The sequence below is a fragment of the Mytilus galloprovincialis genome, chromosome 6, assembly GCF_965363235.1.
Source record: "Mytilus galloprovincialis chromosome 6, xbMytGall1.hap1.1, whole genome shotgun sequence".
NCBI classification, from domain to species: domain Eukaryota; kingdom Metazoa; phylum Mollusca; class Bivalvia; order Mytilida; family Mytilidae; genus Mytilus; species Mytilus galloprovincialis.
This window is the reverse complement of record NC_134843.1, coordinates 63,046,372-63,071,936: the sequence shown is the minus strand read 5'-3', so window position 1 is coordinate 63,071,936 and position 25,565 is coordinate 63,046,372. Positions and strand designations below refer to the sequence as shown.

At 31.5% G+C, this 25,565-nt stretch overlaps 2 protein-coding genes across 5 annotated transcripts in view; both read left to right on the top strand.

Moving 5' to 3' along the window:
- The window catches only part of LOC143080073 (deoxynucleoside triphosphate triphosphohydrolase SAMHD1-like), a 45,777-nt gene extending 33,238 nt beyond the window's left edge, over window positions 1-12,539 (top strand). For all 4 annotated transcript variants that reach the window (XM_076255738.1, XM_076255734.1, XM_076255737.1 and 1 more), the window contains 8 exons: window positions 2,776-2,940; window positions 3,357-3,448; window positions 3,785-3,841; window positions 4,382-4,574; window positions 6,998-7,087; window positions 8,002-8,106; window positions 9,592-9,723; window positions 11,340-12,539. In XM_076255738.1, coding sequence (XP_076111853.1) covers window positions 2,776-2,940; window positions 3,357-3,448; window positions 3,785-3,841; window positions 4,382-4,574; window positions 6,998-7,087; window positions 8,002-8,106; window positions 9,592-9,723; window positions 11,340-11,465 — 960 coding nt within the window. In that variant the 3' untranslated portion in view covers window positions 11,466-12,539. The remainder of the gene's footprint in view (window positions 1-2,775; window positions 2,941-3,356; window positions 3,449-3,784; window positions 3,842-4,381; window positions 4,575-6,997; window positions 7,088-8,001; window positions 8,107-9,591; window positions 9,724-11,339) is intronic.
- Window positions 12,540-19,644: 7,105 nt separating this feature from the next.
- On the top strand, window positions 19,645-24,987 carry LOC143080072 (fibrinogen-like protein A). Its single transcript, XM_076255733.1, has 5 exons — window positions 19,645-20,073; window positions 20,211-20,323; window positions 22,255-22,351; window positions 23,268-23,432; window positions 24,593-24,987. The coding sequence occupies exons 1-5, from the start codon at window positions 19,767-19,769 to the stop codon at window positions 24,838-24,840; spliced, it is 930 nt and encodes a 309-aa protein (XP_076111848.1). The 5' UTR covers window positions 19,645-19,766; the 3' UTR covers window positions 24,841-24,987.
- Window positions 24,988-25,565: the final 578 nt, after the last annotated feature.

The following is a 25,565-nucleotide window of genomic DNA, read 5'->3' as shown; positions in this document are numbered from 1 at the left end:
CGTAAAACTATTTAAACGCCATTTGCTGAATAATATTTATTATTTATCATTATTATTAGTATAATTGTTTAGTACATATCAAAGAATTAAGCAACATAACTATAGAAAATTTAAATTTAATAAATCTAGCGTACATTGCTGTTTTTCATGTAACAATAACACAATGTAACCGTAGCCTCAATAATTATTGTTACATTCGTAATTAATCGGTTCCTTACCCAACTTTGCATTCCGGTACTTAGTCTCCGATGTAACAATAATATTTTTGTTATTGTTACATTTACATGTAACCGTAGCCAGTGCCATCCCTTTATCACTGTCGACAGTGATCACATTGAGTGATCTAAACTCGAACCTACATCTGAACTTTTATTACTATTTATTAATTTTTTAACCATTGTTTTCTTGATTTTTGCAAAACTTTCAGTGGCAAATATTACATGAACATCAGCACTAAACATTTGTCTATATGAGTGGAATATTCTTTCACCAGACGGACCATTAATGTGTTTGTTACAGTTTTACAGTAATCTGTGAGACATGTGTATATCTCTTCATAAATACATGTGTGTGTGTGTGTTAAATATTTCTCTTGTTGGAGACTGGTAAAGCCAAATGTATAGTACGTGTTGAATTATTATACGCCCGGTTACGGGACGTATTATGGTATACATCTGTCCGTACGTCCGTCGTCAACATGTCAGACATTAACTCAAAAACGCTTTAAACAATTGGCATGAAACTTTAAAGAAATTGTTTATATCTATTGACGTGAGCTCCCTTTTTTTTTTTTTTTATAAATTTTGATTTTACGTTTCCGAGTTATCCATTAAAAAAGGGGGATTTTCCAGTTTTCGGACAATTATAACTCAACATCGCTTTCATCAGTTTTCATACAACTATGATAAATTGTTTATATCACAAATGAAAGGATGAAATTGATTTAAGGGGTACATGTAATTGCTCAAAACGTTCAGGAATTAGGGGCCACAAACAAGCATTTTACTAAAATTACTATTTTACAATAACTTGTGTTATGGATCTATCTAAAATTGTACTACAAGGTTCCATACCACACAGGGAAGGCTGGGATTGAGTTTGGTGGTAATTACTCCAAGAGGGGAGGGGTTGGCGTTTCATTTTTTTTTTGCAAATTTTTCGAAATATCTCAAAAAGAAATCTCCAATTGCACAGTATTGCACAATAGATTTTTAATACCTTTGACCACATTTATTTTGTGTCAGAAACCTATATTATGTCAAAAATTTTATCACAATCCAAATTTAGACCGTATCAAGCTTTAATATTGTATCTAAACTTGCCCAACTGTTCAGGGTTCAGAGGCGTTAGATATTAAAGAAATATTTGGGAAAGATGGACGACACTTAGATAATTTCTGTCGTCACATGTGAAATAAATAACGATTTCAAGTAGGACTTCACACATTTACGTCCAGTGGCAAGTTTAATGCATATTCAGAACTAGAACATATGAATTTGACTCTGCTTTGTAAAAACCCGACAGGCTGAGCCGGATAAATACTTATATGAAATGAGATGTTTGATGAATTATTTATACATGTAGTATAGAAGACTATAATAGTTATGACGTTGCATTCATGTGATATGAGAAAACTGTAAGTTGAAACTCATTGTTCTTATTTACAACCCTCTTTTGAACAGAAAACTATAGATTCCGATAGCTATACGCTAACATGCTGGTACTCTTGGTCTATATGTACCCCTCCCCCCCCGAAAATATACGCTGAAACCTACATACCGCATCGCGGCGATACGTATACGCTGCCAAAGTTGTGCCATTTCATGACCACTTTCGGCTTTTTTTGCCATACATTTTGTCCATTTCGAGTAGCATTTTCATTTTTTCACTTAAGGTCAAGATGAGTCCATAATATTTTTGGAAATTTAGAATTCAATTAGATATTGAACATATACATCAGAAAATTAAAAAAAATTATATGTCACCGACTTCGTTATCGAGAAAATGGTCGGAGAGGATGAAATTACAATGTTCTTAGTGTTGATTATGCATGATGATTATGTGTTTTGTATTGGTAGATCCTTTTTATCATAATGGTCTGGATAGTGGGTCATTCATTTGTTAATGTATATTTTGTGTGTTCCAATATTTTTTATTCTTTATATTTCAGCACCTCATCATTCAATCTTTTTTTTTTGCCTTTTATTCTGCAGTATTTGCCCATTATTTTGTATTCCGCAGGTAAACCCCAATACAATCTAGAAACTCGCTAGTACACCATATCAGTTGTAAAAAATATGATATGTCCATTATCATTTCTCCTGCTTTAGTGGAACATCCCTTCGAGCGTTCGCTTTCTCATAAATTAGCAACCTTTACGGCGGAATCGAAAACGGCGACGTCATAATACAGTTACGACACTATGGCGGCGCCGAGAGCAATGCGTATAAACAATAGTGTGATTTCCCTTTAAGGGTTCTGAATGGGTTGCACATTCTTATAAAAGAGGGACGAAAGATACCAAAGGGACAGTCAAACTCATAAATCTAAAACAAACTGACAACACCATGGCTAAAAATGAAAAAGACAAACAGAAAAACAATAGTACACACGACACAACATAAATAAATAAGCACTACAGCTGCAATTATAGCATTACATGATGTGTTTATTCTAGATTTAGCAGTTTTTGTTCAAAAAGTATTAAAAAGTTTAAACCAGATTTATATAGGTTTGGTCTTCAGAACTTATTTTAAACCCATTATTGTTTTACAGATAGTAGCAAACAAAAGAAATGGTATAGATGTAGATAAATGGGACTACTTTGCCAGGGACTGTCATGGTCTGGGGATAAAGAACAACTTTGATCACCACAGGTTTATGAAGTTTTCAAGAGTGTTAAATGTAGATGGCACACTACAGATCTGTTCTAGAGATAAGGTAACAATATGTTTGATGCTTAATAAAATTTTGATCATTATTTATAACTGGTTTAGAATTTAAACAAATTATAGCTTGACATATGGTTTAAATTCAAGTTTTAAATGCCCAAAGATCTAAGTTTAAGAGAAAAAAAAAACAGTATACAAGAATAACATTCATGAAGGCACATCAAAAATATTTCTTTTTTTTTTGGCTGAAATAAATCTCGAGTACAAGTTTGCCTTTCAAAACAAATGCAAAACCAAAATAACCAAAATTTATTGTTTAAAGATAATTAAAAAAGAACTTTAATTGCACAGTACATCTTGCTTCTATAATATGGTTCATGACATATTCTTCTAGGGTGCATGTTTTTGCATTCTTTATAATTTTTTTTTAACTATAATTATTATTGTTTTTAAATATATTTTCAGGAAGCAGATACACTTTACAGCATGTTTCAGATTAGAGCAACATTACACAGAAGGGCTTACCAACACAGAGTCTGCAATGCTATAGAAACTATGTAAGTTTTAGATTTGGCACAAGTACATTACACAATTTGAAAACTTTTTATAATTAGTACATCTAATTATTAACATCAAAAGTACACAATATGCACCACAACCAATACTGGGATGAGAATATTACCGACTCATCACCGTAAGTTAAAATGATGGTTACTGATATCAAATTTGATATTAGGAATCCATTATCAGATATATTGTACAAAATGCACCAAACTCCAGTTCTTTTGTATTTGTTTAAACTTTTTTGCAATCTTTAGTTCAATATGAAAGACTCAAAATTCATGTTGGTACAATTATGTGTTACTGAAATATTTACATATGACCTATTTTAGGATAACAGATGCCTTCATTCATGCAGATAAGAAAGGGATTGTACCAGGGAAAGATGGGTATGTCATTTTTGTTATCAGTTCCTTTTTATCTTTAAAGAGATGTCCTTGTTTAAGCCTTAAATGTATTCCATTTGTGAAGGATGTCTCAAAATATTGGCAGTGAAAATACAAATACCCATTCATATACTACAGTAGTTACTGCCATAGGGCATTTCCTAAATTAAGCTCATGAATTGTATGATTTGTGGATATTCTGTTATAATTATTCATTAACCTTGCAGATTTCAACGCCATTCACACTTTATTGTTATTAGTATTCTTACAGCTACATGTATTCATTTAACATTATCGCTATTTGGTGTATTTTTCCTTTGATCTTTTTTTGTGATAATTCTTCATATCATGCTACTTGCTATAGGCATGTGTCATGGCTAATGAAATTGACAACGTCGTCATAGGTAAAATAGCGATAAACAGATTATCATTGGTCATCTCAACTCGATTGCTTTTCTCGCTTTCGCCGTACTGGCTCAAGTGAGAAAATCAATCTTTTTGAGATGATCAACGATAATCTATAACTACTCTATTCTTTTACAGAAAACTTGTAACATTATCTGAGTGTATAGATGACCCTGTAGCCTATACCAACCTCAATGACAGTATCTTTCATGTGATTCTTATGTCTACTGACGAGGACCTTGCCAAGTCCAGAGAAATATTACGAAGAATCGAGCGTAGACAGTTATACAAATGTGTAGGGGAAACAACTCCAACAGAAGGAAAAACAAAGGTATGAATAAAATTTTAAAAAAATAAACAAAAGAAGAAGAAATGGTTCTTCTCTGATTCCTAATTCATAGCTTGGTTATTTAAAACTAAAAGGTAATTAGTCAATCTTAGTAAATACCGACTTTTATGCCTCATGTCTAGGCGATGGGGCTTTGAGTGCCATGCTTGTCTGTCCATACATATGTCTCCAAATTTGGTTCTGTTTTCTAACTTAAGTTTGCCTAAACCAAATTTTATGAAACCTATACACAATGCTTATTACCATAACCCAAAGATCAAGTTTGAATTTGAATGGTTTCACTTTTTTTTGGTGCTCTTGTTATGTCCCTTTATACTGTACTAGAACACACCCACGAAATCGCGGGCATTTAGAGCTTGGTTGAAAGTATGTAAACTGTTGTAAGAAGAATTTTTATAAAAGATTTCATGTCTGGAGAATTTCAGAAAAGTTATCAAATTCATAGGAACTTGGAAACAGTTTAAGCCCTCTCCCTTGCCTCCAAAGTCTGTTATCATATTTTTTTCCCCTGTTAAATTCCATTATTTTCGCGTTTCTGTATACTATGAACATACATATACTATAATTAAAGTGTATTTGCTATCAACTATCAAATTCAAGTTTCTTCTCCTAGGCGATCACTGCTATATTATATAGAGTCTATATCAATGCGACTGATGTTAATTATTGTCCTGTCCCCAAGTATTCTTATGAAATTTATGTGCAAGTTAAAAATCCGGAAGTCCTTATGACTTAAAAGCAAAATTGCAGGCAGTCTAAGCTTGTTGAAAGTATGTTAACTTTTTAAGGATGAATTTTTGTAAAAGATTTTATGTCTGGGGAATTTAAGAAATGATATTAAAAAATCACATAGGTATATGGAGACAGGACAATATTTTTAAACCCTTTTTTTTCAAAGTCCTTCATTATTTTGCTTCCTGTTATATATCATTATTTTCGCGTTTCTGTATACTATGAACATACATATGTTGTCTCTTTGACACATTCCCCATTTCCATTCTCAATTTTATAAATATAAAAGTGTATTTACTTTTCTATTAACTATTAATTCTAAGTTTCTTCTCCATGGGGATCACTGCTATATATTATGTAGACAGTCTCTATATATTATAGTAGTATATTAATCATAGTATACATGCAGATCAAAGCAAAAATAATTGTTCTGTCCCCGTCCGAGTACTTATGAAAATAATGTGCAAGTGTGTTAAACCGAGGTATAATAGTCGTTCTTACCATCTAAAAACCACGATATAGACAACGCCCTGAGTGGCTTATTTATTTTTCATTTTTATGCCCCTACGACAGTAGAGGGGCATTATGTTGTCTGGTCTGTGTGTCCGTCCGTCTGTTCGTTCGTTTGTTCGTCCGTCTGTTCGTCCCGCTTCAGGTTAAAGTTTTTGGTCAAAGTAGTTTTTGATGAAGCTGAAGTCCAATCGACTTGAAACTTAGTACACATGTTGCTTAAGATATGATCTTTCTAATTTTAAAGCCAAATTAGACTTTAGACCCCAATTTCATGGTCCACTGAACATTGAAAATGAAAGTGCAAGTTTCAGGTTAAATTTTTTGGTCAAGGTAGTTTTTGATGAAGCTGAAGTCCAATCGACTTGAAACTTAGTACACATGTTGCTTATGATATGATCTTTCTAATTTCAAAGCCAAATTAGACTTTAGACCCCAATTTCACGGTCCACTGAAACATAGAAAATGAAAGTGCAAGTTTCAGGTTAAAGTTTTTGGTCAAGGTAGTTTTTGATGAAGTTGAAGTCCAATCAACTTGAAACTTAGTACACATGTTCCCTAAGGTATGATCTTTCTAATTTTAATGCCAAATTAGATTTTTTACCCAATTTCACGGTCCATTAAACATGGAAAACGATAGTGCGAGTGGGGCATCCAAGTACTTTGGACACATTCTCAATGTTAAAACCGGATCCAATATCCGACTTAAAAGTGGATTTGAATAAGGAATCAATATCCGGTTGCCTTTATTTTCGTTTTTCTCCCAAAATAACCCAAACTGAATAGTCATAAGAATGGATGACAAATGCGACTATGCACGGTACCTATCAGACACAAAGGCATGCTGATTAATTTATAGTGCGAGGAAGAGAAGCGACACACAAAATGAGGTCTTCTCGTTTAATAGTATAGATATGTAAGTGGAGTGTCATCTCCCATTGACACATTCTCTAATTATTTACGGTTTCCAATTATGTCCCTTTATAATGTTACATGCAAGTGGATTATCATCTCCCATGGACACATTCTACAATTATTTTTACAAGATAAACAAAAGAAATGTTTATGCTGAGATAGTTTATGCAAATAGCTTTAATCATGCCGTTGAGTTTGGAGACTTATTGGAGTTGATTTTATCTTATTGTTTGTCTGATTTCTTGCAGGATGATGTAACAAAAATAAAAAAAGAGATCATGTCATGTATTGAAGAGGAGTCACGCCTCAAGTTACTGCCAAAGGACTTAGTTGTACATGTAAGTTTTTTTCATGTCGAGTATACAGCCTGGGGCTGTTTTCTGCTATTTGGTTGGGTTGTTCAACTTGAACTTCAAGTTGTTGTCTCTTTGACACATTCCCCATTTACATTCTCAATTTTATACAGTCACATTTCTTATTTGAACTAGGGATCGTTATTTCAAAATTTGTTATACAAAAGAGAACATGTGAAACACTTCTTTGTACACTATTTGAAATAATTGAAATCATAAAAATATTATATAGATCATTATACATGTTAGTTGTGTCAAATATATAACAAAACAGACTGGTAACATATTATAATAGCGATATTTGTGTGAAATTTACACAGGTCATATGTCATGTAAGGTCACCATAAAATAATTGAAATCATAAAAATATTATATAGATCATTATACATGTTAGTTGTGTCAAATATATAACAAAACAGACTGGTAACATATTATAATAGCGATAGTTGTGTGAAATTTACACAGGTCATATGTCATGTAAGGTCACCATGTTTTTGTTGTACATAATTAAAAATAGAATGTGAAATCAAGAATGATTGGGAAAAAAAGTCCCTTGGAAGCCAGCCTAATTTCTTACTGCCTTCCTTGCTACATTTGGAATTTGACACCACTTAATAGGGATTCCCTATACATGCTATATGCCAAAGTGTTCAGAATGAACTTTGATTATATTTTTAATTCAAATGATAAACTTAATTGATAAGACTAATACAAAATGTAAAAAATGATGTCTGATTGAAGAATACAAAATTTGCCTTCCAAAACAAATTTAAATAACAAAAATACCGAACTCAGAGGAAATTTCTAATGCTAAACTAATGCTTTCTTATATCTTACTATTTGATTGATAAACTAACGTGCACAAAGTATTATTTTTTTGTTGATTTTTATTTTTACAGCTAGTGTACTTAGATTATGGAATGAAGACAGAAAACCCCATTAAGAATGTTAGATTCTATAATAAGAATGATGTAACTAAAGCGATTGTTTTAGACAAACACCACGTAAGTATAGGGAATTATGGCTTATGAATGGAAGTAATGAGTGCCAGGTGTGAAAATATTCTGGTCATACATTATGAGGGTAGCATTGATAACCAAAAACAGTGGATAGTACATTAGACAACATAAACATTTAGCATCCCAAAAAGATTAATTTACAAAGACAAACTATTGTTGAAGGCCATACAATGACCTATAACTGTTAATTTCTATGTCATCTGGTCTCTTGTGACGAGTTGTCTCATTGGAAATCATACCACAACTATTTATGGCCCTGCAAACGAAGTTGTCGGCGCCATATAGTTTTACCCTTGTCAGAAATTCTGTCTTTCAGTCATTCCGCAACAGACCATTTTACAGAGTTTTTTTCTAAAAGCCTTCAGATATTGGGCTGATTTTTAGTATGTGAGTTAACCATGATGAGTTGCAGGTCAAGTTTAAGTTTTGTTCCGCTCCAGTAATTTTTGACAAAATTATGGGCTTTGGACTTTGAGAAATTGTTTAAAATCACAGTTATACACTTTTTTTCTTACTGCCTTCAGATATTGGGCTGATTTTTAGTATGTGAGTTAACCATGATGAGTTACAGGTCAAGTCTAAGTTTTGTCCCAATCCACTAATTTTTGACAAAATTATTGACTTTGGACTTTGAGAAATTGTTAAAAATCACAGTTATACAGACTTCTTTACTCAACGCCTTCAGATATTGGGCTGATTTTTGGTATGTGAGTTAACCATGATGAGTTACAGATCAAGTCTAAGTTCCGTTCCGCTCCTCTAATTTTGCCAAAATAACGGACTTTGGACTTTGAGAAATTGCTGAAAATCACAGTTATACAGACTTTTTTTCTAACTACCTTCAGATATTGGGCTGATTTTGGTATGTGAGTTAACCATGATGAGTTACAGGTCAAGTTTAAGTTTCGTTCCGCTCCACTAATTTTTGACGAAATTACGGTCTTTGGACTTTGATAAATTATTGAAAATCACAGTTATATGGATATTATTTCTATACTCCTCCAGATTTTGAACTGATTTTTGATATGTTAGACTACCATCATGTTTGTGTTCACATGTGTTTATATTGTAATTGCAGATTTTTCAACTTTTTGGGACGGGGCCATTCGTGTCGCTTTGACACATCTAGTTTTATATTAAAAACACCTTTATTAGATAGCCTAAATTATTACATTCTCAAAAACTAAGTGAAATGAAACTCTGTGCTTATGTGCACACTTTGATTTTTAAATTTATATTTACTGCTCCATCAAACATAACATAAAGGAGTAAGAAAAAGTGGTCACCTTGTTGTAAGAATTATGTGCCTGTCTAGGGTTAAATGTCTTTCAATGGATGAGGTACATTTGGGGATAGTTTTGGCCCTGTAAATCACATGTGTAATATACAGGTTTTTGTAGTATTGTCATCAACCTGTATGAAATAAATAGTCTCAATTTTATATCATTTCACAATTTTACCTAATTTTAGGTATCACTGATGTTGCCTGGTGTCTTTGCTGAACAGTTGATTCGACTATATTGTAAGAAGACAGACGAGGAAAGTCTAAAGATAGCCAGGGATTGTTTCCAGAAATGGTGTAATGATAAAGGACTTCTCTCTGTAAGTTGAACTATCTTGATATGAATTGGCTCTTGGTATTGTCTCATTCTAAAGTCAAAAGCAAGTCTTGTAACTGCTCTTCTCCTTCTATTCATTTCCAAGAAAAAGGGGATAGTGCTGAAAGGGTGTAAAACACCAATCAATTAATCAATTTGTCTATCCATCCATAATTCAGTCTATCCAAAACATATAGAAGGTACCTATATTGTGTTATGCCACAACATTATTGATTTCTTTTTCTGACACACTTGTATACTGTAAATTCAGAAATTATTGCGAGGTTTTTATTATTGCAAATAATGCTACAGAGTTGTAAACGCAATAATTAAACCTCACATTTTGTAATATTAATCTGAAATTAAGTAGGTTTTTTCTCAAAATCATAAAAACTAAAATCGCATTTAAATTCAAAATGACAAAATTGCAATAATAAAATTAATGCACTCAATAATTTCTGAATTTACAGTAACTCAATATTTCATGATTTCAAGATTCATGGCATATGAACAAAAGAATATGTAGGTATTGTCTGTGATTGAGTTAATGAGACAGCAACCAAAAGATTTTAAAATCTAAAGACAGAAAGAAGACAACTAAAAGTCTTCATCAAAAGAGAGGTGTCGATATGTAAACACTATGTCTGTTCATGATCTGATTTAGTTTACCAAAGTTAAACTAAGTCTATCATATATCTGCAATTTTAATTCCCTAAATAACAAAAACAAATTTAGTCATAACTAAAGGCAGACAGGGTTCTTGACTAGGGGCAGGCATAGAAAATTATTAATACCTGAATGCTTGATTTGTAGCTGTTGTATATCAAGAAGTCCCTGCTCAAACTTGATATGGTAATGTTTCCACGTAGTTGTTTGGTTTTAATAATGATGTTGAACATTATATTGCATGATGCATGAAAATTTTGTTTGTATTAGTTGTATTTACAAGAATTATTTTTCTAAGGTATTATCTTCAAAACAAAAGAATCACTCTCCCATACTTTCCGCCATTACAAACTAAAAATCAAATAGAAAAAAAAAAAAACAGTTTTACATATCACAAATAAATTGTTTTTAAAGTAAATAGAAATTAAAAAAAAAATTACAAACATTTCGAATGTTGTGCCTCATCTTTTGCATAAACAAGTGTTCTAACTTGTGATTTTTTTTCAAGATTTTGTAAACATCCTACCTTTATCCACAAAATATATAAATAACCAAACAATGTGAACATGGTAAAACGTTAAACTAGTGAGCCCAACAAATATTCATAAATACTGTAAATTCAGAAACTATTGCGATGTTTTCATTATTGCGAAAAATGTGAGTTATAATCACAATAATTTTGATTCTCATTTAATTTTGTTTTTAATTGAATTAAACAGGATGTTTCTCAATATCACAAACATTAAAATCACAGTTTAGTCTAAATTGACAAAATCGCAATAATAAATGCACCAAATAATTTCTGAACTAACAGAACCACACTCTGGGTATTAAAAAAAAAATCTATTTGACATAATTAAAAGAAAAATATTTGATAAATTTATAAATATATACTGTCAATATTCTAACTAGTTGAAACAGAATGTATGGTAACTCAACTATCTTTTTCTTCAGAAACAGGATTCCCTGACACCTGATAAAGACCTGAATGGTATGCATACACCAGACAAGAAGATATCTACAGAATCTAAATCTACACCGGTCTCTGCTGGAAAGTTCAAACAAAGACTGTCTTTTTAAGTCAGGACATCACACATAGTGTATTTATATAGGTTTACTGTTTTATTGAACAATGTTTATCTGTCTCAACTTAAGATTTGAAATTTGCTAGTTGTAAACCCAATATTTATCATGCTGGATGAATATCTTAAACACATGTAAAGTTAATCCTTGTATCAATGAATTTTCTTCTGTAACTACTTTTTTCATGTGTAAACAAAACAGAAATATAATTCAAATAAAAAATAGAAGTCCCATATTATGTGGCAAAATTTTGAATGCTTGCATTGTAAACAAATAGGACAATTTTTATGCATGTGTAATTTTATGCATTCTGAAAATCATTGTGTTATACTTTTATTTATTTATGATGTAGAAAGTATTTTTTGTGAATAGAACCTATAACTGCTTTAGCTTAATACTTGATTTGAAATTTACTTTTGATTAATATCTAATTTGACAAGATAATATTAAATTTAGTAATAGTTTGCTAGACAAACAACTGTAAAATTCCAAACAATTTGAAAACGAATGCAAAGCTAATGCAAGTTTTGTGTAATTTGTTAGTTGTTTTGATTTTAGGGATACAATATAGCAATGAGAGTGAGCTTTTTTTAATTTTGAAAACATTTAAAATGATCAATAGCTGTTGTGTGGAAAGCATATCTACATTTAAAATTGCATAGTTTAAAAGTATTTTAGACTATATCCTAAAGAGCAAGTGTTACTGGGTTATATTTATGAGATAAAGTTTCTCCTACTAAGAAATTGAGTTATTTTTAGAGAACTGATGATTCAGTGTGACGTTATGATTAAAATGCTATATGTTTGTTATAATTGTTATTGTTAACGATAAATTGTTGGTAGTTTGTATATCATATTTCACTCAAATGTTAGGGCTGATTTAATTGATTTGAAAAAGTCTAAATGCATCTATCTTTAAATGACACTTGTTATATGTGCAAATCAACATACCATATCTATACTTAGTAATGTATCTCAAATCATTATGGAAATCCATTGTGTGCTTTTCTGTGATATGTATATATTGTTACTGTCTATTTTTAACTCATGATTTTAAAGATTTATACAACTGTTATGTTTTATACATATCTATGTTTTAAACAGCAGGTCTGCATGGTGAAACTTGTTTTCTTCTTCATTCCGTTTGTTTAGTTTTAGTTACTTGCATTTTTATGTTACACAGAAATGTGGCTTTTGATATACCATGACTGTCTTTGCATCAGGTGTTATGCTATTTTGTGTTTTATTCCTCAACTTCAGATCGATAAGCACATCAAACCTCATAGATAGTACATCACTGATCAAAGTGTGAAACACCTTCATACACAGTTCATGCTTGAAAGCAAAAAAATTTGTTCAGATTAATTTTCTCAAGAACCCTCAATAGTATAGTTATTATTTTTCAATATTTCATTTAATCAATGAAAGAGTTTTTTCTGTATTTTTGTCATTTTGCACACTTGATTTTGGGAAAGTTTCATGTACGTCATAATTATGATATTTGGTAATAATAAGGAGATATTCATATTGTATTGTAAGCCTGAGTTTGCCATGGGACAAGTGGCAGAGCTAGGTGAACCAAAAATTCCAGAAAAAGACAACTTTTCTGAGTTATAGACATACTGAGAACTTTAAGCTAGTTGTTATCCAATCAAATCCATTGGTACAAAATAACCACATTATAATGGATCATTCATTGGTTTGATTGCCATCCATTTTTCAACAGTCAATAGTTCATTAAGGAGTTTTAAAACTTGACAAAGTTAAACACTTTTATTAATTTATTTTGTTTTAATACTTTTTAGTTATTTTTAGAGTAGGGATTGCATGTAATTTTGAATTTTTTGTTTGTTTTGTGATGTTTGAGGTGCAGTATTTTGATTTTGTTTATTTTTTGTCTATAAAAAGTTTGTCTTAAATTGATTGATACTTATTATCATAAAGGCTAGGTTTTTTTTATTGACTTCAAGGTAGTTACTAGTTATACATGAATAGATTGTACAAGTAGATTGCAATTATACATAATCAATTTCTATTTGAGTTTTTAGAATATGCAATTGAAAAAAACATCAAGTAGGGCGGATACAATGGCATCTACAAAGGATATCAAAACAGCATTTATATCCTTAAAAACCTGTTCATTTACTGGTGCTTATTATTATATAGTGTTATTGACATGATCAGGGAATAAACTTTCCTCTGATCTCATAATTTTATGATTATACTATTCAACATCAGTCCTATTTCACTGCCAAACTGAAATCCATTATCTACCTGAATCAAGAGGTGCTAAATAACTTTCAGGACAATTTTTTTATTTTTCATTAAATAAATTTTGTAAGTAGGCATTCAGAAGGTGAATTTGAATCAACTGTAGTGTTTAAATTCCTTCGAGTGACTATATCAGCCATTGGTTTAACAAGATTTATAAATAGAAATAATGACATACTAGTATAATAATGTAGTGCTGGACGTATTATATATACCATGTCTATTGTTATAGCATATACTGACCTCTAGATGTCTTATGGGTATTTTTGTTGTTAGGTTACTGTCACTTTGTAAGTGCTTTGATCATCACATGCAATAGTAATATTACCTCCTTTTTAGAAGTAATTGAGAGAAATTATTAGAGCTAAGGCAGATTGTAGAAATCAAAAATTTGATGAACCAATGGGGACTGGTTCTGTTAAGTCTTTCAATAAAATTTAATATTAAGAGTTATGAATCGTTAATGAATTTCAATATACTACTGTGTATTCATTAGAATTTGTTGGATACCACGAAATAATATGTTAAACAAATAACAGATTTCTATAGGATTGTATGCAGATTTCTGCTAAACCAAGAATTTAAAGATCCATGAACATGTAAGATTTCCATGATCCTCGTAAATTGGTACCCACAAATATAAATGATTCCACAGTAAATAGACTATTTTTGCATTTATCTGGGGAGAAATATATAAGAATTATCTGCAATTCTGATTTTCTTTATTGTATTGGTGCTGTATTCAATATTTGTACAAAGAAAATCCAATTTGTCAGTATATATATTTTACTAATTTCTTTATAGGTAGTCATTTTAAAAACATTTTACTTACATATATTACTCAGTTGTGTATAAGCCAGTACTGAAATCCTCAATTGAATGTATTTTATCTGTCTCTTGCCTGTTTTATTTAGTAAAACACTTGTTGCTGAATTTTTTACATAAAATGTATTGTTTTAATTTTTGCTATTTTGTTTTTTTTTCCTATTATACCAATCAAGTAATAATTTATACATCAGTATGTTTTAATTATTAATGTGATTAAAGTATTGACTATACTATTTGACGTCCTAATTTTCTTAGTTGGAAATTCATTTTATTGCATTTGAATACTTATTCTCATGAATACAAATTTTCTTGGATTGTGTTTTCTTGGATATTTAATGTCTTGGTTTTGCCAATGTCTGCATTCAAAGCTTTAGGAAATTTTTACTTTTCGTTAAACATTAAATTTACATTTAAGTAATATTTAGACATTATATTTATGGTTAACTTATACCCAAAAATACATGAAAATACTCTCTGGTATAAATGATATAGTAAATAGTAACTCCAGATTGGTTTGTCATATATGATCATATGGTGAATATATTACATTGAATATATCTTACCTTTTCCTCCTACAATACCTTTGTAGTCTTAATCAAGAATTTTGAATTCTATATATAAATACCATCTTTCCTTTCCATTATTGATTTGGCTTTTGATAGACAACTTATTTCTGCTTTGTTTTCCGTCTTATTATATAACTAGAATGATCAGTATTAGAAATAGGTATTCTTCTGATTTTTTGTCCAAAAATTAGAAAGCCACAGTAGGTGAAAATGAGTAGACATATGTAGAATAATTTTTGATTTACTTAAAATGTATATGTATCAAGTGCTTATTTTGCTTACATTAAGTGCTCCCTTGTAATATCTACCTTAAATGTTCAATTCTGAGCTTACGTCAGTAAACTTTACACTGCCATTTACATTTTTGAAAGAGTTTTCCGTACTGGATTTGAGTGTAACACAGTGAGAAAAAAAAAAGAAGATTTTTATGTTAATCTTGTAATGAACAGCATTATAAAACTAGTTATTGCATGATTGTAAGCAAAGATGGATGGTGCTTTTTTTTATAAAGAATAAGAAAGTCTTTGCAAAACAATTAAAACTTAGTGTGTAATTGTTATTCTTAAATAAATGTTATTAAGATCATTAACTTTTTGTTGTTTTTTGTCAACCTGATTTACACTTACACTTTCATCTATATATGTGCCTTTTATGAGATACATAGCATCATCTTTATTTTGATCTTTTGGTTTGTTTTTATCAATGAATCAGTTGTTACAAAAGTATACTGCATCCTCAGTGTATATTCATACTATATGAAAATAAATAAACAAAGGTTCAAGCTGTATTATGCTTAATTTGAAATTGTTACTGCTACTGACGCAATTCTTTTGGAAAAAAAAGAAATTAAACCAGTATAAGATTATGCCACTTACTCCATTTTGAAGTTCATGCAATCCCTCCATTTTGAAGTTCATGCAATCCCTCCATTTTGAAGTTCATGCAATCCCTCCATTTTAAAGTTCATGCAGTCCCTCCATTTTGAAGTATTTACAGGTTAACAAATCAAAATAAAGGAATATGTTGTATGCAGCCCCAATTTCTAACTTAGGAAAATATGATTGAATGGCCATATAAAGAATCACTTTTAAAAACAATGACTAGATGGAGAATAGAAAAGAAAAAAAAATAAAATGGGGTATACTGTCATAGCACAAAATCAAGACTTGCACACAAAAAACTCACAGAAAAAAATAAAGGGTCAGCGCTGTTTTTTTTTATCTCAAATTCACAGTGAGGCCTGCATCATGGAGAAATACTCACCTTACTGCAAATTTAAGACAGCTCCTAGCTACGATTTGAGCGTAACTCCTTGCTGAAAAACAATTTGCAACGACTTCGTTAGAAGTTTCAGTTTTTGTGTTTTTTAGCTCACTTGGCGTCCGGCGTCGTCTGTCGTCGTCCTGCGTTAACTTTTACAAAAATCTTCTCCTCTGAAACTACTGGACCAAATTTAACCAAACTTGGCCACAATCATCATTGGGATATCTAGTTTAAAAAATGTGTCCGGTGACCAGGCCAACCAACCAAGATGGCCGCCATGGCTTAAAATAGAACATAGGGGTAAAATGCAGTTTTTGGCTTATAACTAAAAAACCAAAGCATTTAGAGCAAATCTGACTGGGGTAATATTGTTCATCAGGTCAACATCTATCTGCCCTGAAATTTTCAGAGGAATCGGACATTTCGTTGTTGGGTTGCTGCCCCTGAAATGGTAATTTTAAGGAAATTTTGCTGTTTTTGGTTATTATCTTGAATATTATTATAGATAGAGATAAACTGTAAACAGCAATAATGTTCAGCAAAGTAAGATCTACAAATAAGTCAACATGACCAAAATGGTCAGTTGACCACTTTAGGAGTTATTGCCCTTTATAGTCAATTTTTAACCATTTTTCGTAAATCTTAGTAATCTTTTAGAATAATCTTCTTCACTGAAACTACTGGGTCAAATTCAACCAAACTTAGCCATAATCATCATTGGGGTATCTTTTTAAAAAGATGTGTCCGGTAACTCGGCCAACAAACCAAGATGGCCGCCATGGCTAAAAATAGAACATGGGGGTAAAATGCAGTTTTGGCTTATAACTCAAAAACCAAAGCATTAAGAGCAAATCTGACAGGAAGTAAAATTGTTGATCAGGTCACGATCTATCTGCCGTGGAATTTTCAGATGAATCGGATAATCGGTTGCTGCCCCTGAATTGGTAATTTTGAGAAAATTTTGCTGTTTTTTTTGTTATTATCTTGAATATTATAATAGATAGAGATAAACTGTAAACAGCAATAATGTACAGCAAAGTAAGAACTAAAAATAAGTCACTATGACCAAAATAGTCAATTGACCCCCTAAGGAGTTATTGCCCTTAATAGTCAATTTTTAACAATTTTCTTAAAATTTGAAGATTTTCAATAACATTTTCCACAGAAAGTACTGTTATAGATAGAGATAATTGTAAGCAGCAAGAATGTTTAGTAAAGTGAGATCTACAAACACATCACCATCACCAAAACACAATTTTGTCATGAATCCATCTGCTTCCTTTGTTTAATATTCAAATAGACTAAGATGAGCGACACAGGCTCTTTAGAGCCTCTAGTTTCTGTAACTTATGTTGGCATATAGTTCACTGATTCGATCATTTATCTTAATTCAAAGACAAGACACTGTTTTCCACGTTAATTGTGTTTTCCCAATATTTTATTATCTTCTACAAATCAGTGGTAATTAAAGAGTTATTCCAACTGCAAGTTCTTAATGATTCGAGGGGAACAGTTATCAAAGGTACCAGGCTTATGATTTAATACGCCAGACATTTTAGGTCCTCAATGCTCTTCAACTTTGTACTTGTTTGGCTTAATAACTGTTTTGATTTGAGCGTCACTGATGATTCTTATGTAAACGAAATATCATGAATCGCAGATTAACGTAAACTTAGACTAACCAATAAGAATCGTAATTCCTTCCATGTTGATTATAATATTGAGTGGTGTTTTCTGTTGATGCATCTTGACTTAAATTTTAAAGTCTTTACAGGTAAAAGATCATTGCAACTGTTGAATTAGGGTAAGCTCCTGCTCTCTTTAAGGGTCTTTGTGTAGCCTTTTAGAATTCAGTTGCGGGGCGTTATTCATAGGAACATTTGTGCTTTCTCTACGTTAAAGCGTTACAATCAGCATTTCAATCGGGTTCGCATCTTGGTGTTACTAGGAGGTACCAACCAGACGTTCTAATGTATCTCATGGTTTTACATTTCATATCTTTATACCATAGCGGCACCACATTTCTATCTCCAGATATATTCTTCTCTTGCAAGTTCTTTTTAAAGCCTTCATATATTTATTGAAATCCGTTTTCATCCATCTTTTTTCAAGCAGTTTTCTGGTATGCTTTTATTAATATTGTCTTCTAGTAATGTTAAAAAAGATACATTTGTTATTTACATATTCATTTGCGTCCACACGTATATAGTTGTTGATTGTGTATTATGAAAAACGTCTTTCACATGTTCCCACTTGGTATTCGTAAACATTTCCGGTTTTCTTGGGTTCTGTTATAATCGTCGTGTTCCCGTTTTCCTAAGAGTATCTTGGATTATTTGCTATTCCTCGTTCTAGAAGGTTATTCGCTCCTATTGAAGGATCTTAAATAAATGTTGTCAACCAATCTTAATCAATTGCATTAGAATTTGTGGTGACTGTTTGGTTGACGATTAATTTGTTTATTGTTTAGTCTCATCTAGATTTTATTGCACTCTCCATGTGTAAGATTAATTCTTAGTTCTGCAGAATAACTCCTTTTGTGCATACCAAAGTTGGCATATCAAAATAAATATTCATCATTTGGACATATGACATATATGTTGTTGGAGATATGACAATAGTATTTATTTGTATAAGCTTTGGAAATAGCAAAAAAATGCAAGGGGACTGCAAGTATATCAGAACCAGCACAATGCAATAATTGAAACTTTGATTACGAAAATACATATAACCAATTAATACAATGTCAGAGTATTAAATTAAAGATACAATTGATATTTTAAAAGTTCAATTTATGGTGTATTGAAATTGGTATAACAGTTAAGGTTATGGTACATCTGGATAAGTCTATTGGCATTATTTCATAAATTTTATGAAAATGTCTCCCATATGCATGTCATAAAACGAACTGATATTTACACTTTCTATTTTGTAGTAAATACTTTGTAACAATATCGATTGGTATATGATACATTGATTTTCAACTTACAGCATTTCCGTTTCACACAACTCTATATTACACAGATCGTTAGTGACCTTATATGGTATATATACACAAATCAATTTTAATATGGATGAGAAAGAAGCTCGAATCCAAATTAAAAATTTGATAAGAGTGTGAATACCATATTACGTCATTGTTGGACTGTGTAACCCTACCGAATATCTGACACTTCTAAAGAACATGGCTCACTTTGAATATTTAACAAATGTCGTCTTACATTGGCCGATGCCAAAAACGATAAACCCTTGTAAACACCGTGTAAATACACAAGCGAAATCTCTGAAATCTATGAGGAAGGAAATACAAATTTAAATTACCTACTCCAATATATTATCTTCCTTGACAAAAATAACATACAGTTGCAAAATGGTCACGAAGATGCTAGTCAGACATTTGATAGTTCTCCTTTGTGGTTCGATATGTTTTGGAAACCTAGATGGCACATATATTGCACCACTAATAGATGATACTCAAAGAGCACCTTTAGTAGCTTTGCTTAACACAAGTGATATAAGTCACAATATATTGAAATCTTTTGGGAACCAACTAAACGAAAAAGTGAACAATTCAGTCAATGAGAAATTAGGTGATATTCAACGTCGCATACAGAAGGTAGAAGACAATTGTAAAACAACTGAGACAGATCGTTCATCCGGAAGTGGAAATAGAAAAGGTAAACAATTATTTCATTTTACTGTTATATTTTCTCCGATTATGATAGTAAATACATCAAATGATACACCGTAATATCTTTATACTGACAGTTTTCATGTAATTGTACGGCGACATATTGAAAGTAATACATTTTAGATTGTAGCGATCTTCCAAAGGATTCCCGAAGTGGTATCTACAGGATTAAACCAGACCATGCAGAAGAATTCGATGTATATTGTGAGATGACAGTTGATCACGGTGGTTGGACTGTATGTATAATAGATATAAATCCACGATACATTTTTCTTCTGCTGCATAGTATGAGTGCAAAGTCTAACTAAAATATCAAGCCTGCCTGTTGTAAGAAGGTTAGATCTAACACATTTCATTTCATTTTCACCTTCTCGTCTTAGAATCTTTAAGATATCCTCTTCAGTTGCAAAGGATTACACATGCAATTAAAAAACTATTGAACCGAGGCGTTTTAATTTCAAGAGAAATAAATATTCCAATACCGAACAATGATTCCGTATTATTGCGTAATGGGCGAAATAATTATTGGCAGGTATCCATAAAAAAAAGTATAGTTCAAATAAACATCATGGTAACTGATCTGTTTATTTTCTTCTCCGATTTCCACAATCTGTTCACATTTAAATACGACTAATTATCCTTTTTATCAATCCGATTAGCAAAAAAAGAGACATTTTCCGGACTTTAATAAGTCTATTTATGCTTTTTTTATTACCTACCCAACGGACTTGGTCATGGATTGTTTGAGTATGTTTTAAACTATGACAACCATGTTCAGGACTATTATTATAAATTACTTGTGGTCATTTCAATATGTTGTATAGCGGTTGAGGATGACATGGTATTGACAATGACAATAGGTCTTCTCGGTTGTCTCCTTTTGTATAATAACGAGAAAGACACTTACGCAAGGTCATCCTCCTTTATCTAAGAGAATAAGAATAATTATACCCCACGCAACGAAGTTGCGGAGGGTATAATGTTTTTGACCCGTCCGTCCGTCAGTCCGTCAGTCCGTCCGTCAGTCCGTCAGTCCTGTTTCTTGTCATCGCAACTCCTCTCAAACCACACAACAGAAATTCACGAAACCTTTTCAGATAATAAGGACATACTATGTAGTTGTGCATATCGACGGGAAATTGCTATTCAATTTTTTTTTCTAGGAGTTACGCCCCTTTGAACTTATTTACTTTAATGTATTACTGCAACAGTTTGTCATCGCAACTCCTCTCAAACCACACAACAGAATTTCACGAAACCTTTTCAGATAATAAGGACATACTATGTAGTTGTGCATATCGACGGGAAATTGCGATTCAATTTTTTTTCTAGGAGTTATGCCCCTTTGAACTTATTTACTTTAATGTACTACTGCAACAGTTTGTCATCGCAACTCCTCTCAAACCACACAACAGAATTTCATGAAACTTTGTAGATAATAAGGACATACTATGTAGATGTGCATATCAACAGGAAATTACGGTTCAATTTTTTTCTAGGAGTTATGCCCCTTTGAACTTATTTGCTTCAATGTACTTCTGCAACAGTTTGTCATCTCAACTCCTCTGAAAACACACAACAGAATTTCATGAAATTTTGTAGATAATAAGGACATACTATGTATATTGACAGGAAATTTTATTCAATATTTTTTCTTATACTTATTTAATTTCTCCAATGACAATGTGGGGACGTGGGGTATGTGAGCGTGCTCACTAAGTTTCTTTAATTTTGATAAGTAACTGAATAAACCCTGTATTATTGAAACATAAATGATTAACAAGATGACCAGAGTCTATTCTACTTTGTCTCTGTTTTATCATCATTCTTTACCAGGATAGATAATCTCAGGTCGTTTGCAAAACTTATTACATATACCTACAGGTAAGTTAAGCATTTCCCATGACTAAGTGAATGATACAAAAGCATATTTTTCTACATTGAGATTCAAAGAGGTTACCGGTTTTTTTTTGTTCAGCACTGTTATACAAAGGGACTGATGCTGGTTTGTTCAGTTTAATACGTTTATCATATATTTAGTTGTTTTAAAATTTAATGCTTAATTCAAAATTTCAAACTATTGATCTTTAAAAAAGGACAATAAAGCAAACGTAAAATAGCAGAAGAATATATAAATCTTTAAGAAAACATAATACATTTTCATCAGGTTATACAAAGAAGAGAGAGTGGTGATCTTGATTTCTATCAAGGATGGACAAAATATAAGACAGGATTTGGACAACTTAATCGCGAATTTTGGTTAGGTTAGTATGTATTGATTAACTGTATTGAACCTTCTTTAGTGATCATGAAATCATCCTAACAAAATATGAAACAAGTATCGTTGCATAACACATTAATTGAATACCTAAGTTACATTCATCAAACTGAATGAAATCTGACAAATCTTTGTTGTTAACTGATTTTAGGCAAGAAATATCTTTGGTACTAATATCATAATTTATTTAAGGAACCTTAGCTAAAATTAACAGCAGCTACACAGTTAGTGCCATAAGAAGACGAAGAATTAATGATCCTTGCGGGTCTGTTGAACTTTCTTAAACTGGGTTTAATGTCATTTACAAGTTTTTAAACATGTACCACGTAAGACGACTTCTGATCTTGATCCTTGACTTTGAAAAGCAAAGATGGTTTTTTTTATGTCGAACTATAAATAAAGGCAACAGTAGTATACTGCTGTTCAAACTCATAAATCCAAGGACAAAAACCAAAATCGGGGTAACAAACTAAAACTGACGGAAACGCATAAATATAAGAGGAGAACAACGACACAACACTACAATGTAACTATAAAACCATAATATTATCTTATTTGCATGAAATGACAACTTACGATTTCCCTCTATGAAACAGCTTTGTCAAGTAAATAAGAGCGGGCGTTGTATTCATCGGATACTGATTACCATGATAATAGTAATCAAATGTTGTGTCATGTGTACTATTGTTTGTCTGTTTGTTTCTTTCATTTTTAGCCAGGCTTTGTCTGTTTATTTTCGATTTATGAGGCGTTTTCTAAATACCTTTTGTGTTTCTTTGTTAAATTTTTTTTAATACTGATTTAGATTGCTTTACCCCAATTTTTACAAGTTTTTATTCTTACGCGATTTTCAAATAAATATACCAGAGAGGTGTAATATTTTGGGCACTATTCAATTCCAGGGAATGACAAGATTCACACCTTGACGTCACAAGGGAGATATGAACTGCTTATAGGTCTCGCTGACTTTGACAACAATCAAGCTTATGCTAAATACCAACATTTCTACATCGACAATGAAACATCTAAGTACAAAATCAATGTTTACGGTTACAGTGGTAGTGCTGGTAGGTATTATAAGTAAATTGCTTAGTATCTACTTATTGAAATTGACAATGAGGGTCGGCTGAAAACAAAACTTTACGACAAAAGAGATGATTTCAGCTTTCCAATTGTGAACTTTCCATTTCTAAGTAGCAACATTCCAGCAGCACCTGCATACGGGGTATATATCTCCCAATTAATGCGATATTCCCGTGCTTGCATTTCCTACCATGATTTTCTTGATAGAGGGTTGCTGCTCACAAGGAAGCTATTAAACCAAGAGTTCCAAAGGGTGAAGTTGAAATCATCCCTTCGTAAATTTTATGGACGCCATCACGAGTTGGTTGACCGTTATGGAATAACCGTTTCACAAATGATATCGGATATGTTCCTTACGTCGTAACTACAATTCCTTTCCCTTTCATGAATATGACCTACCGAATTAGACTATTTACCGGATTTGTTATCACATAAGCAACACGACGGGTGCCACATGTTGAGCAGGATCTGCTTAACTTTTCGGAGCACCTGAGATCACCCCTAGTTTTTGGTGGGGTTCGTGTTGTTTATTCTTTAGTTTTCTATGTTGTGTCATGTGTACTATTGTTTGTCTGTTTGTCTTTTTTCAATTTTAGCCATGGCGTTGTCAGTTTATTTTAGATTTATGAGTTTGACTGTCCCTTTGATATCTTTCGTCCCTCTTTTATTGGTATCTACTTTTTGTTTAATATTTTCATAATATTGAAACCATTTGAACTGTGATACTATTTTTTAGAATTGCGTTCCCGTTGATATATCATAGTAGAATTCTCAACAATACAGCTACTAATTTATGATTTAACTAAGTTCTATCTGAATGTTTCAAATATTTAATTGAAGTAAGTTTGAAAAAAAATCAACTGATCGAATTTCAATATTGTGAGATTTTTATGATTGATTGTATATAAATAACAAACCTTAACAAGAATTTTATAAGATTTAAAAAATGACTTTTAAAATATACATCACAACGTTATTACGAAAAAATTGGTTAGCGGGGAAATATTTGTTTTATTGATACTATATAAACATAACTAGAGGATTCCGAATATCTGACAAAAAGTAACAAAACAAGAGTGGGAATATTTTAAAATATACAAAAATTAGGAATACCTATTATTTACAACACTATTTTCCATTAAAGGGGATAATTTGAACTACCACAATGGAATGCCTTTCACTACCTTCGATAGGGACAATGATAAAGACCGTGGGAACTGTGCCAAAAGTGTAACTGGTGCTTGGTGGTTTCAAGACTGTTTTGAAAGTCATCTCAATGGACACTATTTCATCAGGACGCCATCAAAAGCTTGGAGGGGAATTATTTGGAAAAACTGGAAAGGTCCAAATCATTCACTTAGAGCTACTGAAATGATGATTCGAAGACTGTAATCTCAAGTTGGGATTTTGAAAAAGACTAACCATGGATTATGGGACGGAAAATTAAACGAAACTTATATTTTGTTCTTGTGTCTTCTAGAATGAATGATTATGGAATTATAAGTAAAAAACTGCGATTAATAAAAATAATTTCTCAAATTTGCTGTCAATATGTTTTATAGTATTTTTATGAATACGGAACAAAGATTCCTAAACTGCAACAAGTATGTTACGAAATTTCTGCACTCGAGACAGTATCATTTGAATAGCTGCACTGAACAGGACAACAATTAAACTATGGTTATATTTACATGTTATTCCATCACACTCTTTTAAGGTCAAGTAACAGTAAATGGGCTTTGTCGCAGATTTAGCTAAAATTTTCATACAACCTTGGCTTTTTGAACTACAACTGTAAATTGAAAAAATAATGCATTCATAACTTTTATTATCTGCAATATTTCAGGTTTATTTCTTTCAAAATGGGTGAATATTGTATAGAAAGCACAAAAAAAACTTAAAAAACACGGAAATTTATGTATCAACAACATATATTTTCTTCAAGAAAAATCTATGGAGTAGAATAAGAGATACGATTTTAAGACAAAATTTTATTAAATACATGTATATACAATTTCTCCTATAAAAATATTTGCTTTGATGAGGACTAAGGTATTACGCATTGCCACTTAACAAATGGGTGTTTAAACCTGTTATTATTCATGGTCAGTAATATT

Excerpts from the sequence above, each read along its gene's own strand:
- LOC143080072 (XM_076255733.1), top strand. The coding sequence starts at position 19,767 with ATGGTCACGAAGATGCTAGTCAGACATTTGATAGTTCTCCTTTGTGGT. Across the intron at positions 20,074-20,210 it reads CGGAAGTGGAAATAGAAAAG|ATTGTAGCGATCTTCCAAAG; the intron begins GTAAACAATTAT and ends AATACATTTTAG. Across the intron at positions 22,352-23,267 it reads TAATCGCGAATTTTGGTTAG|GGAATGACAAGATTCACACC; the intron begins GTTAGTATGTAT and ends ATTCAATTCCAG.